Below are 14,578 nucleotides of genomic sequence, written 5' to 3' on the forward strand. Positions count from 1 at the left end.
GTTGTTGAAAAAGCTGTATCCCAGGTCCAAGAAGCTAACATTCAAGGTGATCATGCTATGGATTTCATATTTTTCCAACCAATCAAATTGTTTTTAGTTTTGCAAATGACACTTAAGAGACAATTTACTGATACCAACAAATTTGCTGCCAGCAGTGGGAAAACTCCCTTAGTATTCGTTATTTTCTTTTTGCAGGGTAGATTTTTCAGTGAAAAGGTAATGCAAAAGCTGGAGGCCAATAAACTTTCTAAGCTGAAACTTCTATTTCATACTCAAAGCATTTACTTTTTGTAAAAAATACTTTTTTGCCAGAGAATAGAAACCTACTTTAGTACCAATGGACTGAAAATTAAAACTGGTCTGGAGATGCTGAGCTTCAGGACCAACCTCAAGCATTTACAGTATAGAGTCTGCAGCTGGTATACTTAGCACTGAATACCTAGCTTCTCCCTATGTATAAGGGAAGCTATAATGCAGAAAGCAAGGTGGGAAAATTGATAAATAAGTAGTCACAAGTTAACAGAAAAACGTCTTCAAATATTGTTCAGTCAGTGTGAATTTTCATCTATGATCGTCTTTATCCAGGAGATATAGGTGTCTGTGAGCTGAGTATAGATGCCAGGGTATTGGGGATCGTCACATTTTTTTACAAAGGAGACAATACCTAATTGCTGCCCATTGCATATCAAAGGCCCACCGCCATCACCCTGAGAAAAAAGACAGATAAGGGTGTGTTAGCATTCACAAAAGCTAAGATAGCTCTGCTGATATATACAGAAAAAGTAACAAAAACCAGCAGTTAGATGGCCCTAAGTCTAATTTTTGCTTTTCCTAGGATCACACAATCGAAAATTAATGGCAAAATAACAACTCTGGTTAGTAAAAAAAAATATTTTTAACAACTTACCGTATATACTTGAGTATAAGCCGACTCGAGTATAAGCCGAGACCCCCAATTTCACCCCCAAAAACTGGAAAAAGTTGGTGACTTGAGTATAAGCCGATCCGCCGTTCTGCAAGCCTCCGCCGCCGGCTGCTTCGTTCCGCAGCGGAAAGAAGCAGGCAGGCTGCTTCGTTCCGCAGTGGAAAGAAGCAGCCTGCTTCGTTCAGGCTGCTTCGTTCCACAGCGGAAAGAAGCAGGCAGGCAGGGGGCGGAGGAACGGAGACCCGGCGACGTTTGGGGAGGTTTGGGCGCCTCTCCAAATATCCCCAAACGTCGCCGGGTCTCCGTTCCTCTGTGCCCTGCCTGCCTGCTTCTTTCCACAGCGGAAAGAAGCAGGGAGGCAGGGGGCGGAGGAACGGAGACCCGGCGACGTTTGGGGAGGTTTGGGCGCCTCTCCAAATATCCCCAAACGTCGCCGGGTCTCCGTTCCTCTGTGCCCTGCCTGCCTGCTTCTTTCCACAGCGGAAAGAAGCAGGCAGGCAGGGGGCGGAGGAACGGAGACCCGGCGACGTTTGGGGAGGTTTGGGCGCCTCTCCAAATATCCCCAAACGTCGCCGGGTCTCCGTTCCTCTGTGCCCTGCCTGCCTGCTTCTTTCCACAGCGGAAAGAAGCAGGCAGGCAGGGGGCGGAGGAACGGAGACCCGGCGACGTTTGGGGAGGTTTGGGCGCCTCTCCAAATATCCCCAAACGTCGCCGGGTCTCCGTTCCTCTGTGCCCTGCCTGCCTGCTTCTTTCCACAGCGGAAAGAAGCAGGCAGGCAGGGGGCGGAGGAACGGAGACCCGGCGACGTTTGGGGAGGTTTGGGCACCTCTCCTATATTTGGAGAGGCGCCCAAACCTCCCCAAACGTCGCCGGGTCTCCGTTCCTCCGCCCCCTGCCTGCCTGCTTCTTTCCGCTGTGGAAAGAAGCAGGCAGGCAGGGCACAGAGGAACGGAGACCCGGCGACGTTTGGGGATATTTGGAGAGGCGCCCAAACCTCCCCAAACGTCGCCGGGTCTCCGTTCCTCCGCCCCCTGCCTGCCTGCTTCTTTCCGCTGTGGAAAGAAGCAGGCAGGCAGGGCACAGAGGAACGGAGACCCGGCGACGTTTGGGGATATTTGGAGAGGCGCCCAAACCTCCCCAAACGTCGCCGGGTCTCCGTTCCTCCGCCCCCTGCCTGCCTGCTTCTTTCCGCTGTGGAAAGAAGCAGGCAGGCAGGGCACAGAGGAACGGAGACCCGGCGACGTTTGGGGATATTTGGAGAGGCGCCCAAACCTCCCCAAACGTCGCCGGGTCTCCGTTCCTCCACCCCCTGCCTGCCTGCTTCTTTCCGCTGTGGAAAGAAGCAGGCAGGCAGGGCGCAGAGGAACGGAGACCCAGCTTCGTTTGGGGACTTTTGGGGAGGTGCGCGCGCACCTCCCCAAACCTCCCCAAACTTCGGCAGGTCTCCGGACGGCGGTGGCTTGGGAGAGGTGAGCGCGATCCCGGAAGCTCCAAAGCCTCGGCCGCGCACAAGTCCTCAGTAAGTTTTTTTGTTGACTGGAGTATAAGCCGAAGTGGAATTTTTCAGCCCAAAAAGTGGGCTGAAAAATTCGGCTTATACTCAAGTATATACGGTAAATATATTTAATTTCAAAGACGCTTAGTAGGTTTATTTTGCACAAATCTCATTTCTCCCATAAAATAAAAAGGGGCAGAAAATGTTGCTTCTTCAATACCCATGACATCTCTGCACCACTTCTGGGGTTCTTGGAGAAAATAATAATTTTAAAAGTTCATTGGTGGAAGAAAAAAGTTCCCTGTGCCTAAGGCATATCAAGACATAAATGGGGGTGTAATGTGTTATGTTCTTAATTTAATGGATTCTGAGCAATTTGAAACACTGGCTTCAAAATGGCAGGCTTGGTCAAGTGATCAAAACCCCACCCATTTTTAATAGGCAACATCTCATACATACTACAGACAGGTAAAGGGGATGGGGCTTCAAGTTCCTGGCTGGATCCACTGTTTTGAAGCAAAGGACTGTTGCTGTGAATTATCCTGCAATTCATCACCCCAAGAGCCAGATGGTGTTAGCCCTTTGAGGCTGTCCAGATTAGGGAGTCCACTTTACACGAAGACTAGAACTATAGTTTATTGAGATAGTCTTTAGTAACAGAATCTTGCATTTTCCCTTGCCTCCCTATTATATGCGGAGGAGTCAGGGAGGAATTATTTTGGTCTTTCTCTAATATATTCTCCTTATCCTGGGCTTAAACCATGTCTTTCCTTATGTGGTTGTAAGAGTTTTGAACAGTTTCTCAAAGGTCATCCCTATGAGTTCCTACAGATGACTTAAGTTCCTTCAGTTGATCAGTAATGGAAAAGCTTATCTCTTTCAAAGAGGACAGTCTTGTCTCTGAAGGGCTCTCAGATCCAGTGCAATGTAAAAAAAATCCTATAAGAAGAGATAGTAGAAACCTAACACTCCCCTTCACTTGTTTGCAGATACTGCAACAATTACAAAGGTCCTATGGTCAGTGGGGAAATCAATAGGACAATAATTCTCTCTTCTTAAATCCACAATGTTATTGTGAGGATATATCTTTCTACATAAAAGAATGTACATGTTTGACGAACATTTGTATCAACTCTTTTATTCTAATTTTTGAAAAGACATCTACTACTATTTATATGTGTAACCTCTTCCAATTCTGGTGGACTATGGGCAAAGAAAAATGAACATTTAAAAAGGATATGAACAATAACAGTAAGAAATCCTGGTACATGAAGGGCTTATTTAGCCTAAGGGCCACATACCTGTTTCAAAATGCTGTTTTAGCTTGTATGCAAAATACTTATAGACTAGGGGCCATCCTTATCTTCGGGGCTAGTGTTCATACAATGGGGCCACAGCTAAAAAAAAAAGCAGGTTTCATGACTCCTTACTCTTCCAAAACCACATGGGGTCTATGGAAGCAATAATCTTACCTGGCAAGCAATCTTAATCTGCACAGTTATCTTACCACACATAAATCCTTTCCGCTGTTTTTCTCTCCAGCGCATACCATCTTCATTGTCACAAAAGGATGAGAATTATAATGTTTCTTGTCATTGCAGATATTTTTGTCAACGATGGTGACGTTAACTGCACGGAATTTCTTAAATCTCCTTCTTTTACTAATAGTTCCCCATCCTTTTACCATGCAGGAAGTTCCTGCTTTGATATCATGGGCAGAGTTAGGAAGTGGGATGACGTTCATTTTAAGCTTTGTTGTCATAATATGAAGCTGATAAGAAAAAAAAATAGCTCACTTGAATTAAGTTTTGATAGATGCTGCTGATTATATTACTCCCTAATCTAACTCAGATTTGTGGGAAATTAATCTTCTTTTCTTACCAGTTGGTTTACTTTCCCACTCCAATAAAAGGGCATATTTGGAGTCTGCAGATGAGAGGTAAATCTCATATTCGGGAGGAGTTCATGGCTTCCATGACGGCCATGGACCTGACCCAAATAATCCAGGGCCCGACTCATAGGGGGGTCACACTCTCGACCTAGTTTTTCTATCTGCACAGTGGCTTGATGATCTGGGAGGGGGCTCGCCAACAATTACTCCCCTGTCATGGTCCGATCATCATCTCCTACGGTTGGTCTTTCGGTTTGCCGCCCCTCGCTGCTGGGCTGCGGAACTGACCAGGTGGTTCCACCCCAGGCGCCTGATGGACCTGGAATGGTTCCAGATGACTCTTGGGTCTATACCTATCTCCCCCACTCACAGCTTGGCTGACGCCTTGGTGGATACCTGGGAAAGGGCTGCCACCGAGGCGCTCGACCGTGTTGTACCCTGGGACCCCTGATCCGACGCAGATCCCGTTGGGCCCTATGGTTTTCTGTGAAGCTCTGGGAGATGAAGCGTCGGAGACGGGGTCTGGAGAGCAGTTGGAGATCGAGCCGGTCTGAATCTGACTGATTGCGGTTGAGAACCGCTATGAGGCTTTACCTCGCGGCGATGAGGACAGCGAGGTCTAATTACTTCGCTGCCCTCATCGCGTCCACAGATAATCGCCCGGCCGCCCTGTTTAGGGTGACCCGCTCCCTCCTTAATCAGGAGGTGAGGGGGGAGCCCTTGCAGGGGTGGGCCAAGGAGTTTAGTCATCATCTTGCGGACAAGATCGCTCAGATTCGGGCTGGATTGGACTCTGACTGGGCAGAGACTGACGGGGAGGAATCGAGCGGTCTTGAGAATGCCATTTGGATTGAATTCGATCCTGTGACCCCGGATGAAGTGGACAGGTTCATGAGAAGACTGAGCTCCACCACGTGTTTATTGGACCTGTGCCCCTCCTGGCTGGTATATTCAGCTCGGGAGGGGACACGAGGCTGGTTCCAGGCAGTAATAACTGCTTATTTGAGGGAGGGTATCTTCCCCACCGCCTTGAAGGAGGCAGTGGTGAGGCCCCTCCTCAAGAAGCCTGCCCTGGACCTGGCTATTTTAAATAACTATCGTCCGGTCTCCAACCTTCGCTTTTTAGTTAAGGTTGTTGAGAGCATGGTGGCGCATCAGCTTCCCTTGTTCCTGGAGGAAACTGATTATCTAGACCCTTACCAATCGGGCTTTAGGCCCGGGTACAGCACAGAGACGGCATTGGTCGTGCTGGTGAATGACCTCTAGTGGGCTCGGAACAGGGGTTGCTCCTCTATCCTAGTCCTGTTAGATCTCTCAGCGGCTTTTGATACCATCAACCATGGTATCCTACTGCGGCGTCTCAGGGGGTTGGGAGTGGGAGGCACTGTTTTACAGTGGTTCTCCTCCTACCTCCTGGGCTGCTCACAGTCAGTGTTGACAGGGCAGAGGTCGGCTCCGAGGTCTCTTGTTTGTGGAGTTCCTCAGGGGTCGGTCCTCTCCCCCCTCCTGTTCAACATCTATATGAAGCCACTGGGCAAGCTCATTCGTGGTTTCGGGGTGGGGTATCATCAGTACGCTGATGATACCCAACTTTTTCTCTCCACCCCGAACCAACCCAGCGATGCCCTCAAGGTGATGTCCCGTTGCCTAGAGGCGGTCCGGGTTTGGATGGGGAGAAACAGGCTTCGACTCAATCCCAAGACTGAGTGGCTGTGTATACCAGCATCTCGGATGAACCAGTTTTGTCCATCTTTAATTATGGGGGATGAGGTGTTACCCCCCGTTGATAGGGCTCACAACCTGGGCGTCCTCCTAGATTCACGGCTCACTTTGGAAGATCATATGGGAGCTGTGACCAGGGGGGCTTTTGCCCAGGTTCGCCTGGTGTGCCAGTTGCATCCCTATCTGGACCGAGATGCCCTATGCACAGACACTCATGCATTCGTGACCTCCCGGTTAGACTACTGCAATGCTCTCTACATGGGGCTGCCCTTGAGGACCACTCAGAGGCTTCAGCTGGTGCAGAATGCAGCCGCGCGAGTTGTGATGGGAGTTTCCCAACACTCCCATGTAACACCTCTTCTCCGCGAGCTGCATTGGCTTCCTGTTGCCCTCTGGGTGAGATTCAAGGTGCTGGTAATGACCTATAAAGCCCTGAATGGCTTGGGTCCGGGATATCTGAGGGAACACCTGCTGCCGGCATCAAGCTCCCTTCGTCCTGTGCACTCCCACAGGGAGGGTCTTCTCAGGGTGCCGCCGGTCAGTGAGTGCCGGCGGGTTATCCCTAGGGGGAGGGCATTCTCTGTGGGCGTGCCTGCCCTGTGGAACGACCTGCCTGTGGAACTCCGGACCGCCCCCAACCTTCGTTCGTTTCGCTGGGACCTAAAAACCTGGTTGTTTGATTTAGCTGGCCTGGACTGAGGGGTTTTAAATTTTTAAATTTTAAATTAAATTTTAAATTTGGGCTGACATTATTTAATTCTGTTTTAATTTTAACTGTATTCTAACTTTTGTACTGTTTTAACTGTTTTTAATTTTGCCCTGTAAACCGCCCTGAGTCCTTCGGGAATAGGGCGGTATAGAAATCTAATTAATAATAAATAAATAAATAAATAAATAAATAAATAAATAAATAAATAAATAAATAAATAAATATTCCAATGCTGAGATAGTAACTCTTTTCTGCTACAGATCAGAGACAAATGTTTCTTCTCCCTTAATTCTGGGACAGGTGAAATGAGAATGGAGCTGGGGAAAGAAGTAGATATAATGGAAATAATGAAAACTGTTTGGCCTACAGCCCATGATTTCCCTTGCTTGGTTTATAACACACTCAGAAATAACTGATGGAATTCAAAGCTGGTTCCAGATAGCATATTGGTATTTCCCAGAAAAGAGTAAGTACTTCTGCAGAGAAATACTTCTAATGTCCCCAGAATGCTCACCATATTATACAGTACAGCAGCTATAAATACGGTAATCACTTTTGAATGCCTGCTAATTGAAGGTGATAGAATGAATGAGTAGATATACGAAACAACAGACAATACATTTTTGATAATGGAGTTTCAGCAGGCCTACCATGTGAAAAAGTTTGCTCTTACAAATTGCACAGGTATTTGATGAATTCCCAGGAAATTATTTTGCAATCTGAACAAGCAAAAACTCTCTTGAGTGACAAGCAGGCCTGTACCATCCAGACTGCGGAAGTTCCAGTTTTGGGACCTTGTTGAAGTTAAAGTCTTTTACACTTCCATTTCTCCATTTCACTCTTCTCTCTTTGGTTCTTATTTTGATTATGCATTTTGGCTTCCTGGCTCTAGTAATTTTGAAGTTTTTAGGTTTTTCAGTCTATCATCATACAGTAATGATCATTCCTGATTTGTTAAACCTTAACGGTTTGATTATTTTATTGTGTTATTGTTTTATAAAATTGTCAACTAATTTGTTTTGATTTGTTGTGTTTGGTCAAGAGCCAGGAAGTAAGCATAAATTTTAATTACACTCTGCTCAAGGTTCATGCTCATGTCAATAAACACAATGCTATAGTTTTTTTTCTCAGAACGTTCACAATCAATTTACAGATTTACCTTCAAAAGCATAATATCATTTTCAAATGTTTTCGGATTAAATCCTGGGTAGAAAAAGATTTTAGTAATGTTTATAAAATCTCTTCCTTCCTCTTTAGTTATGGCTTGTCTTCCAACACCAATATATGTTTCTTCACTCCTAAAAAGAGAAGTTGACAGAGTATATAGTAATTCAATATAGTAATATTTGTCTTCTTATATCTGTCCTTCCTCTTACTTTTATACTATGTTTGTCTTTGGGCATCTTCCCCAAAACATCTCTCAAATGATTGAAATTCCACTTTACACAGCATAATGCCAACCATGTATCTGGGGGACTACAACTCCAAGCATCTGGAATATGTAGTCATTATCAAAGAACAACTGCTGCCTTTCCCAAGCCCTTGGGAAGGATTTGGTAGGTGGCAGAAATGCCAAATCCAGTCTGGCTGACTGCACAGTGAACCATAATAACATCACTCCTATGTGATTTATTGACTGACTGATTGATTGGTTGATATGTATTTAACAGTTGTGTTTTCCTGAGTTAATTTAAATCCTATGGTAGGCAATTATTTCTAGCACATTATTCTAGAAATCAACTCTAGATATCTGGGTAGAAAAGTTCTAATAGGCTTGCCTAAAGTATGTCTGAGAACTGATACAATTGCAAGAAAACTTTTGAACAAAATTTGTATACTCACGGAAAGCAATGGGCTGCTGTTAACACCCAACTCGGTTTGATGAACGTTCCTGCACATAATAAATGTTTGTGTCTGATGAGACCAACCATGTATGGTATTGAATGTTCTTCCTCTTCAGCTACATCTGCAGATTGACCTATGAGAAAAGCCAATTGGATCAGGTTGAATAAGCACGTCACACTATGGATTAATTATGAATTAACTACTGAAGAGCTCCATTCACTGACTGTAATCACATGCAAGCAATGTGTCAAGCCCCGTGGGCTTGCCAGTTCAGGGAAGGGAAAGGGAGGGGAATTCCCCTTTGCCTGGGAATCCCTCTGCCTGACCTCAAAACAGCTGAGGCTCCTGGCTGCATGCTGGACTGCTGGAGACGACGCTGGAGGGGGGAGGCAGAGACCAGCTATGCTGGTTTTAGGGATGGACGCCAGATGCTGGCTGGTTGGATGGGGGGGTGGAGCTAAGAGGATTGCCTGTATATAAGGCACTGGGAGCAAGACACTCCCAGTGCTGACTTTATTTGCTATTATTTGCCGTCAATAAACACTGGTCAGAACGTTCCCGCCCAGCCAGCTACCTTGTTGACCATCATTTATCATTTGTGGAACCCGGTCTGGTAAGGACTCTGACAGAAAAGTCAGCTAAATAAGATGATCACACTAGTTCTACTTCTTCTGTTTTCATATTTATAGTGAAGTTTCTGTTGCTGGAATTTCTCTGCACAGTTTAGAACCCAGCAAATCAAAATTTTAAAACATACAGTGAAGACTTTTCGATGCACAAAATTACTCTGTATGTGCAAAGGGTGACAGAGGAGGTTAGCATTAGAGCACTTAATTCCTTTTATCCTTATATTTAGGATATTTTTCCAGTTGCATTTGAGGAGGGTATTATGATTTTGGACCAGTAGGTTCATTTCACAGTCTGAGACTGTGTCATGGGAGGTCTAACAAAATAAATGTTGGGGAGGCTTGTCCATACACAAAATGGCAGCCAGTTGCAAACCAGCCATTTTATAGAAGGAAACAGGTTGATTCCTGTTATAGAAGGCTCCCTCTCCTTCCTCAGTTTACTTGGGGTAGGGGGCAGTAGAATAGTGGGACACCATTCTTTGCAAGACAGTGAGTGGAGCCAAGCTGTTTTTGAAGTAAATATATGTGTTTGAAAAATGTGATAGTTATAATCTTTAAGCCACAATGAACAGCTTGGGCTGTGATAGACTATTATCAGAGAGAAATGCAGTGAAAGTATTTTGCATTTGGATATGCAAAATTCAGATGTATGGATAGCAACCTCAAGTGCAAAATGTGTAGAAACTCTTTGAAGCTTTATTGCAATGCTTTTCTATTTGGGAGAGAAGATAATCCCTTTGCTCATGGTGTAATCAGGGTCCAATGCTTTTATCAAAATGATCAATCAATCAGAATAGAGCTGGAAGGGACCTTGCTTTTCTAGTCCAACCCCCTGCTCAAGCAGGAGACCCTAGACCATTTCAGAAAAATGGTTGTCTAGTCTCTTCTTAAAAACCTCTAGTGATGAAGCATCCACAAGATCTGAAAACAAGCTATTCCACTGGTTAATTGTCCTCACTGTTAGGAATTTTCTCCTTAATTCCAGGTTGCTTCACTCCTTGATTAGTCTCCATCCAATGTTTCTTGTCTTCCTTCTGGTGCTTTGGAAAATAAGTTGATCCCCTCTTCTTTGTGGCAGCCCTTCAAATACTGGAATACTGCTATCATGTCACCTCTAGTCCTTCTTTTCTCTATGATGACAGCAGCATCATGCAAGGGTAACAGATGTTACCACCTCTTTCATATATCCATGTGACATCACAGAGCATGTTCGAAAGATATGAAATTTGCATCATGCTGGAGTGATGCGCCCCTTTGATCCTCTCCTGTGGTCATCTTTGCCTTAGCACAAATCCCTCCATGTATCATTGAGGCTTTGAGAAAAGGCTTTATTCAAAATCTTTCAAAGCGTTGTTGGTGCTAGAAAATCAGTTGCTAGCTGGGGAAGAGCTTTTACTTTTTGGTGAAGCAAAGGGTGGGGATTGGGGTGGGCATGGAGCTGGACCCGGTGATGACAGAATGGGGATCTTTGGTTTGAGAGGTTTCTATTTCTTTAGACCACCTTGTTCCCATTATGGCAAACCTCCCATTCACTTTAAACAATTGCCTTTGTGCAATAGACAAAAGTGAGGAAAATACATTCACAAAATAGCACTTACCCCTCTGGTTTCTGAGGAAGAAAATGGTAATAGAAAAGCACAAAACAAACAAAAGCTCCATAGATGCTACTTTGATTTCACCAACAACAAGATATTCAGTATACACTGAATACATAAAAAAACCCAGAATTCATTTGCTAAATGCATTCTTGGCAAGTTCAGAAATATTCAGTCATAATAAAAAGTCTTTGGAGAAGAAGGTATCATTTCTAGGCTGCAGAGTTTAGCAAGTTGTGCAGTGGGGCCAGAGAAAGAGAGCGAAATTAGCTGTAGCTATTAAGAGTTTTCACAAAAAAGGGTGTGTTACAATACTGTAGGCAGAACACTAATCCTGGAGAAAGACTGAACAAAAGTCTACTAGAGGCCCACATGATTATGACATCAACATTCTGTTCCTCCAGTAACTTCTGGAATTGTGTGATGGGATGGATGTTCATCATTCTTTGGGACAGATCTTTGGAAGATGGCTAAATCCATCAGTAAAAACTCTGGAGGACGGGTGCTGTCCCTAAGGTTTATATGATGTATTCCATACTGGGTCAATTGGTGGCTCACTTCGTTCAAACAAGAACCTTCTGTAGAAGCTCACCATGTAATACAAGATAAAAGGAACATGCAGTGATTCTGTTCTCATGAGAACAGAACCCCATTAATAGGCATCTTATTTATTTATTTATTTATTTAGTTATATTTATATACCGCCCTATTCCCTGAGGACTCAGGGCGGTTTACAGGGAATTAAAAATCCAAAATACAAAAATTAAGAACAAATTAAAAAGTATTAAATTAACCCTGTAGTCAGTTAAAAAGAACCCCAAATTAAAAATTCCTCCTCAGTCTGGGCCCGAGAGCTGAAAGAGCCAGGTCTTCAGGCCCCGGCAGAATGATCGGAGGTCGGGGGCAGTCCTCAGCTCCACCGGCAGCTGGTTCCAGAGGGCAGGCGCTCCCACTGAGAAGGCCCTATCCCTGGGTGTCACCCGCCGGCAATCTCTCACCGGCGGAACCCTGAGCAGACCCTCCCTGTGGGAGCGCACTGGGCGAAGGGTGTTTGATGCCGGCAGCAGGTGTTCCCTCAAATATCCCGGACCCAGGCCATGTAGGGCTTTATAGGTGATAACCAGCACCTTGAATTTCACCCGGAGGGCAACCGGAAGCCAATGCAGCTCGCGGAGTAGAGGTGTTACATGGGAGTATCGGGAAACCCCCATCACAACTCGCGCGGCCGCATTCTGCACCAGTTGAAGCCTCCGAGTGGTCTTCAAGGGCAGCCCCATGTAGAGAGCGTTACAGTAGTCCAAACGGGAGGTCACAAGCACATGAGTGACTGTGCGTAGGGCGTCTCGGTCCAGATAGGGACGCAACTGGCGCACCAGGCGAACCTGTGCAAAAGCCCCACTGGTCACGGCTCCTATGTGATCTTCAAAATTGAGCCGTGAATCCAGGAGGACGCCCAATTTATACATTCTAGTAATCTAGTCTATTCTAACAACCGGTGGTTTTGTAGCAAGGACAAGCTATTTCCTGTCAGTTTCAAACCTCTTTATTTATTGTTTCTTGACATTGGTGAGAAGGAGGTAAAGTTGGCAGACTAGGCAAGCATGAAACATTTCCACAGAAAGTTGCATTTCAGTTAGTTGTAGAGTTAATTAAAATAAGAACCACCATCAAAAGGTGAAAGAAAATTCTTAGAAATATGCTATTGAGCACAATTTAGGTTTGACTGGGGAAGGGTCAAATTGTCAACATTCATAAATACTCACGATAAGCCATTTTATTTATTTAATGAGTATAGCTTCATGCAATACTATCTTTTCTGTTCAGTGGGTGCTCAACAGAATGAACCAATATAAATAACTAAAAAAGTATATCAGTTGAAAATGCTGAACAATATTTCATGCCTTGGAAATAAAGAATAATTATAAACTCATAAAGAAGGATTGATTATTAAATGTTCCACCAAACAATGTTGTCTTCCCCAGCCATCTAAAAGACAGTTAATCTAGGTAAGATTCCTTCATTGAGAAATGCTATAAAAAAGCGAAGTATTCTTCTCCAATTTCACATATCTAGAACACAGATCATGGGACTGGCTTCACATTGCAAATTCTAGAAAGGAAAAGATCTGTCATCTCAAATGTTTTGATTTCATAAACAGAAATCAGCATCTTGAATCAAGCCTGGGGAAAAACCCCCAGAGGTCTATCCTATCCTTGCATAAAATGTTCTTGCATAGTATATTCTTGTGTTCTTGCAAATGTATTGGCAGGGTTCAAACATTGTACTACACGCATGCACCTATTCATTGTTGTTTCAAACATGGCTTCAGAGGAAGCAGTTCAGATATGAAATTGAGCCAAAAAGGAAATAAGTTATTTTCTGCTTCACTTTATAAGCAGAAATATATGAAATGCTTCATGATTTCAATGGGCAATGAAGCTGCTCTTGCTATGTAGAATGTTAAGCATATGTCTCATAAGCCACTGTTCCCAAGCACAAGGGTAGTGTAAATCATCCATGGGGTTATACAGTATGTTTGATTACCATCAGTGCCTTTTAAGTTTCTTTCGATGAGCTGGGATCCTCCTGGATGTACATTCCCCTACATAAACTGCCATTACCCCATTCTCTATATATGGTCAATATTACCCCATTCTCTATATATGGTCTTCCCTGTGTAATTCTCCTTCCACTAATAGCTAGTGGATGCTTTGGAGAATTTCTGAATTAAATGGCTGTGCATTAGAGGGATTACTGAAATTCAATGATGTCATAATGATTTCTAGAACACAGGGTTGATACCTGGGTTTCCTTTGTGGTTTCAATTCAAAATGAAATTGCTTTGAAGACGACTACACATACTGCAAAGAAATATTGTCTAAGAACCAAAAAGTCTTACTTGCATAGCTGCTGTGATAATCTTAGAGGTTCTAACTGAATTTATAATATTTATAAGGTTCTAACTGAATTTATAATGTTTTATGTTATAATGGAATTAAAACTACTTTTCAGCCTATTTGTCTTTGTTTTTATTATCTTGCACTGTCTGCCAGATAGTAATAGTTCAAAAAAAGAATGTCTGGGATGAGATGAATCTGTAAGAATGCTTTGGGCTTTCCTAAGACAGTACAGTTCATTGGGGGGAAGGGAGGAGGAGAAGGCACCCAATAATCCTCTGGGTGACCCTCTGAAGCGTTTTCTTATCTGCTACTCTGCAGTTGGCAAACCACACACAAATGTAATAGGTTAGAATGCTCTCTATGGCGCAACGGTTGAAGGTCACCAACAGATAATCTAATCTTGTAGTCAATACCCTGCCTCATATCATCTCAGACAAATGTCTATGGAGATTCTCAGTCATCCAGGTCACGGTTGTCCAAGAAGCTTCTTGAACAGAAGTGAAATGTCTTCAAAGAAAAAAACAAGAAAGTCTAGTTGCCTCCTGAAAAGGCAGCTTTGGGATCTCAGACAAATGGTTGTTCAACATTTGTTTGAAAACATCAAGTGATGAAGACTTCATAACTCCAGGAGACAAGTGGTTCCAGTGCTTTTGGTGCCCTCCCATTGCCACTCATAAAAGTAATGTATAGCAAGGGTCTTCCAACTTGGCCCTTTTAGGACTTGTGGACTTCAACTCCCAGAATTCCTCAGCCAGCATCGCTGACTGAGGAATTCTGGGAGTTGAAGTCCACAAGTCCTAAAAGGGCCATGTTTGAAGACCCCTGGTGTATAGATTCATAAAAGGTAAAGGTAAAGGTTCCCCCGCA

General features: G+C 44.2%; 1 protein-coding gene across 1 annotated transcript; it reads right to left on the reverse strand.

Annotated features, from left to right (window-relative positions):
- Positions 1 to 548: 548 nt before the first annotated feature.
- On the reverse strand, positions 549 to 10,728 carry LOC310634983 (granzyme A-like; the record flags this gene model as incomplete). The annotated part of the gene is made up of 4 exons (XM_083353520.1): positions 549 to 707; positions 3,928 to 4,191; positions 7,902 to 8,040; positions 10,613 to 10,728. 4 exons carry the CDS (start codon positions 10,726 to 10,728, stop codon positions 549 to 551), a joined length of 678 nt encoding a protein of 225 aa, XP_083209646.1.
- Between the last annotated feature and the right edge of the window lie 3,850 nt (positions 10,729 to 14,578).

The sequence above is a fragment of the Vipera ursinii genome, assembly GCF_947247035.1.
Source record: "Vipera ursinii genome assembly, chromosome: 2".
In the NCBI taxonomy this organism is placed as follows: Eukaryota; Metazoa; Chordata; class Lepidosauria; order Squamata; family Viperidae; genus Vipera; species Vipera ursinii.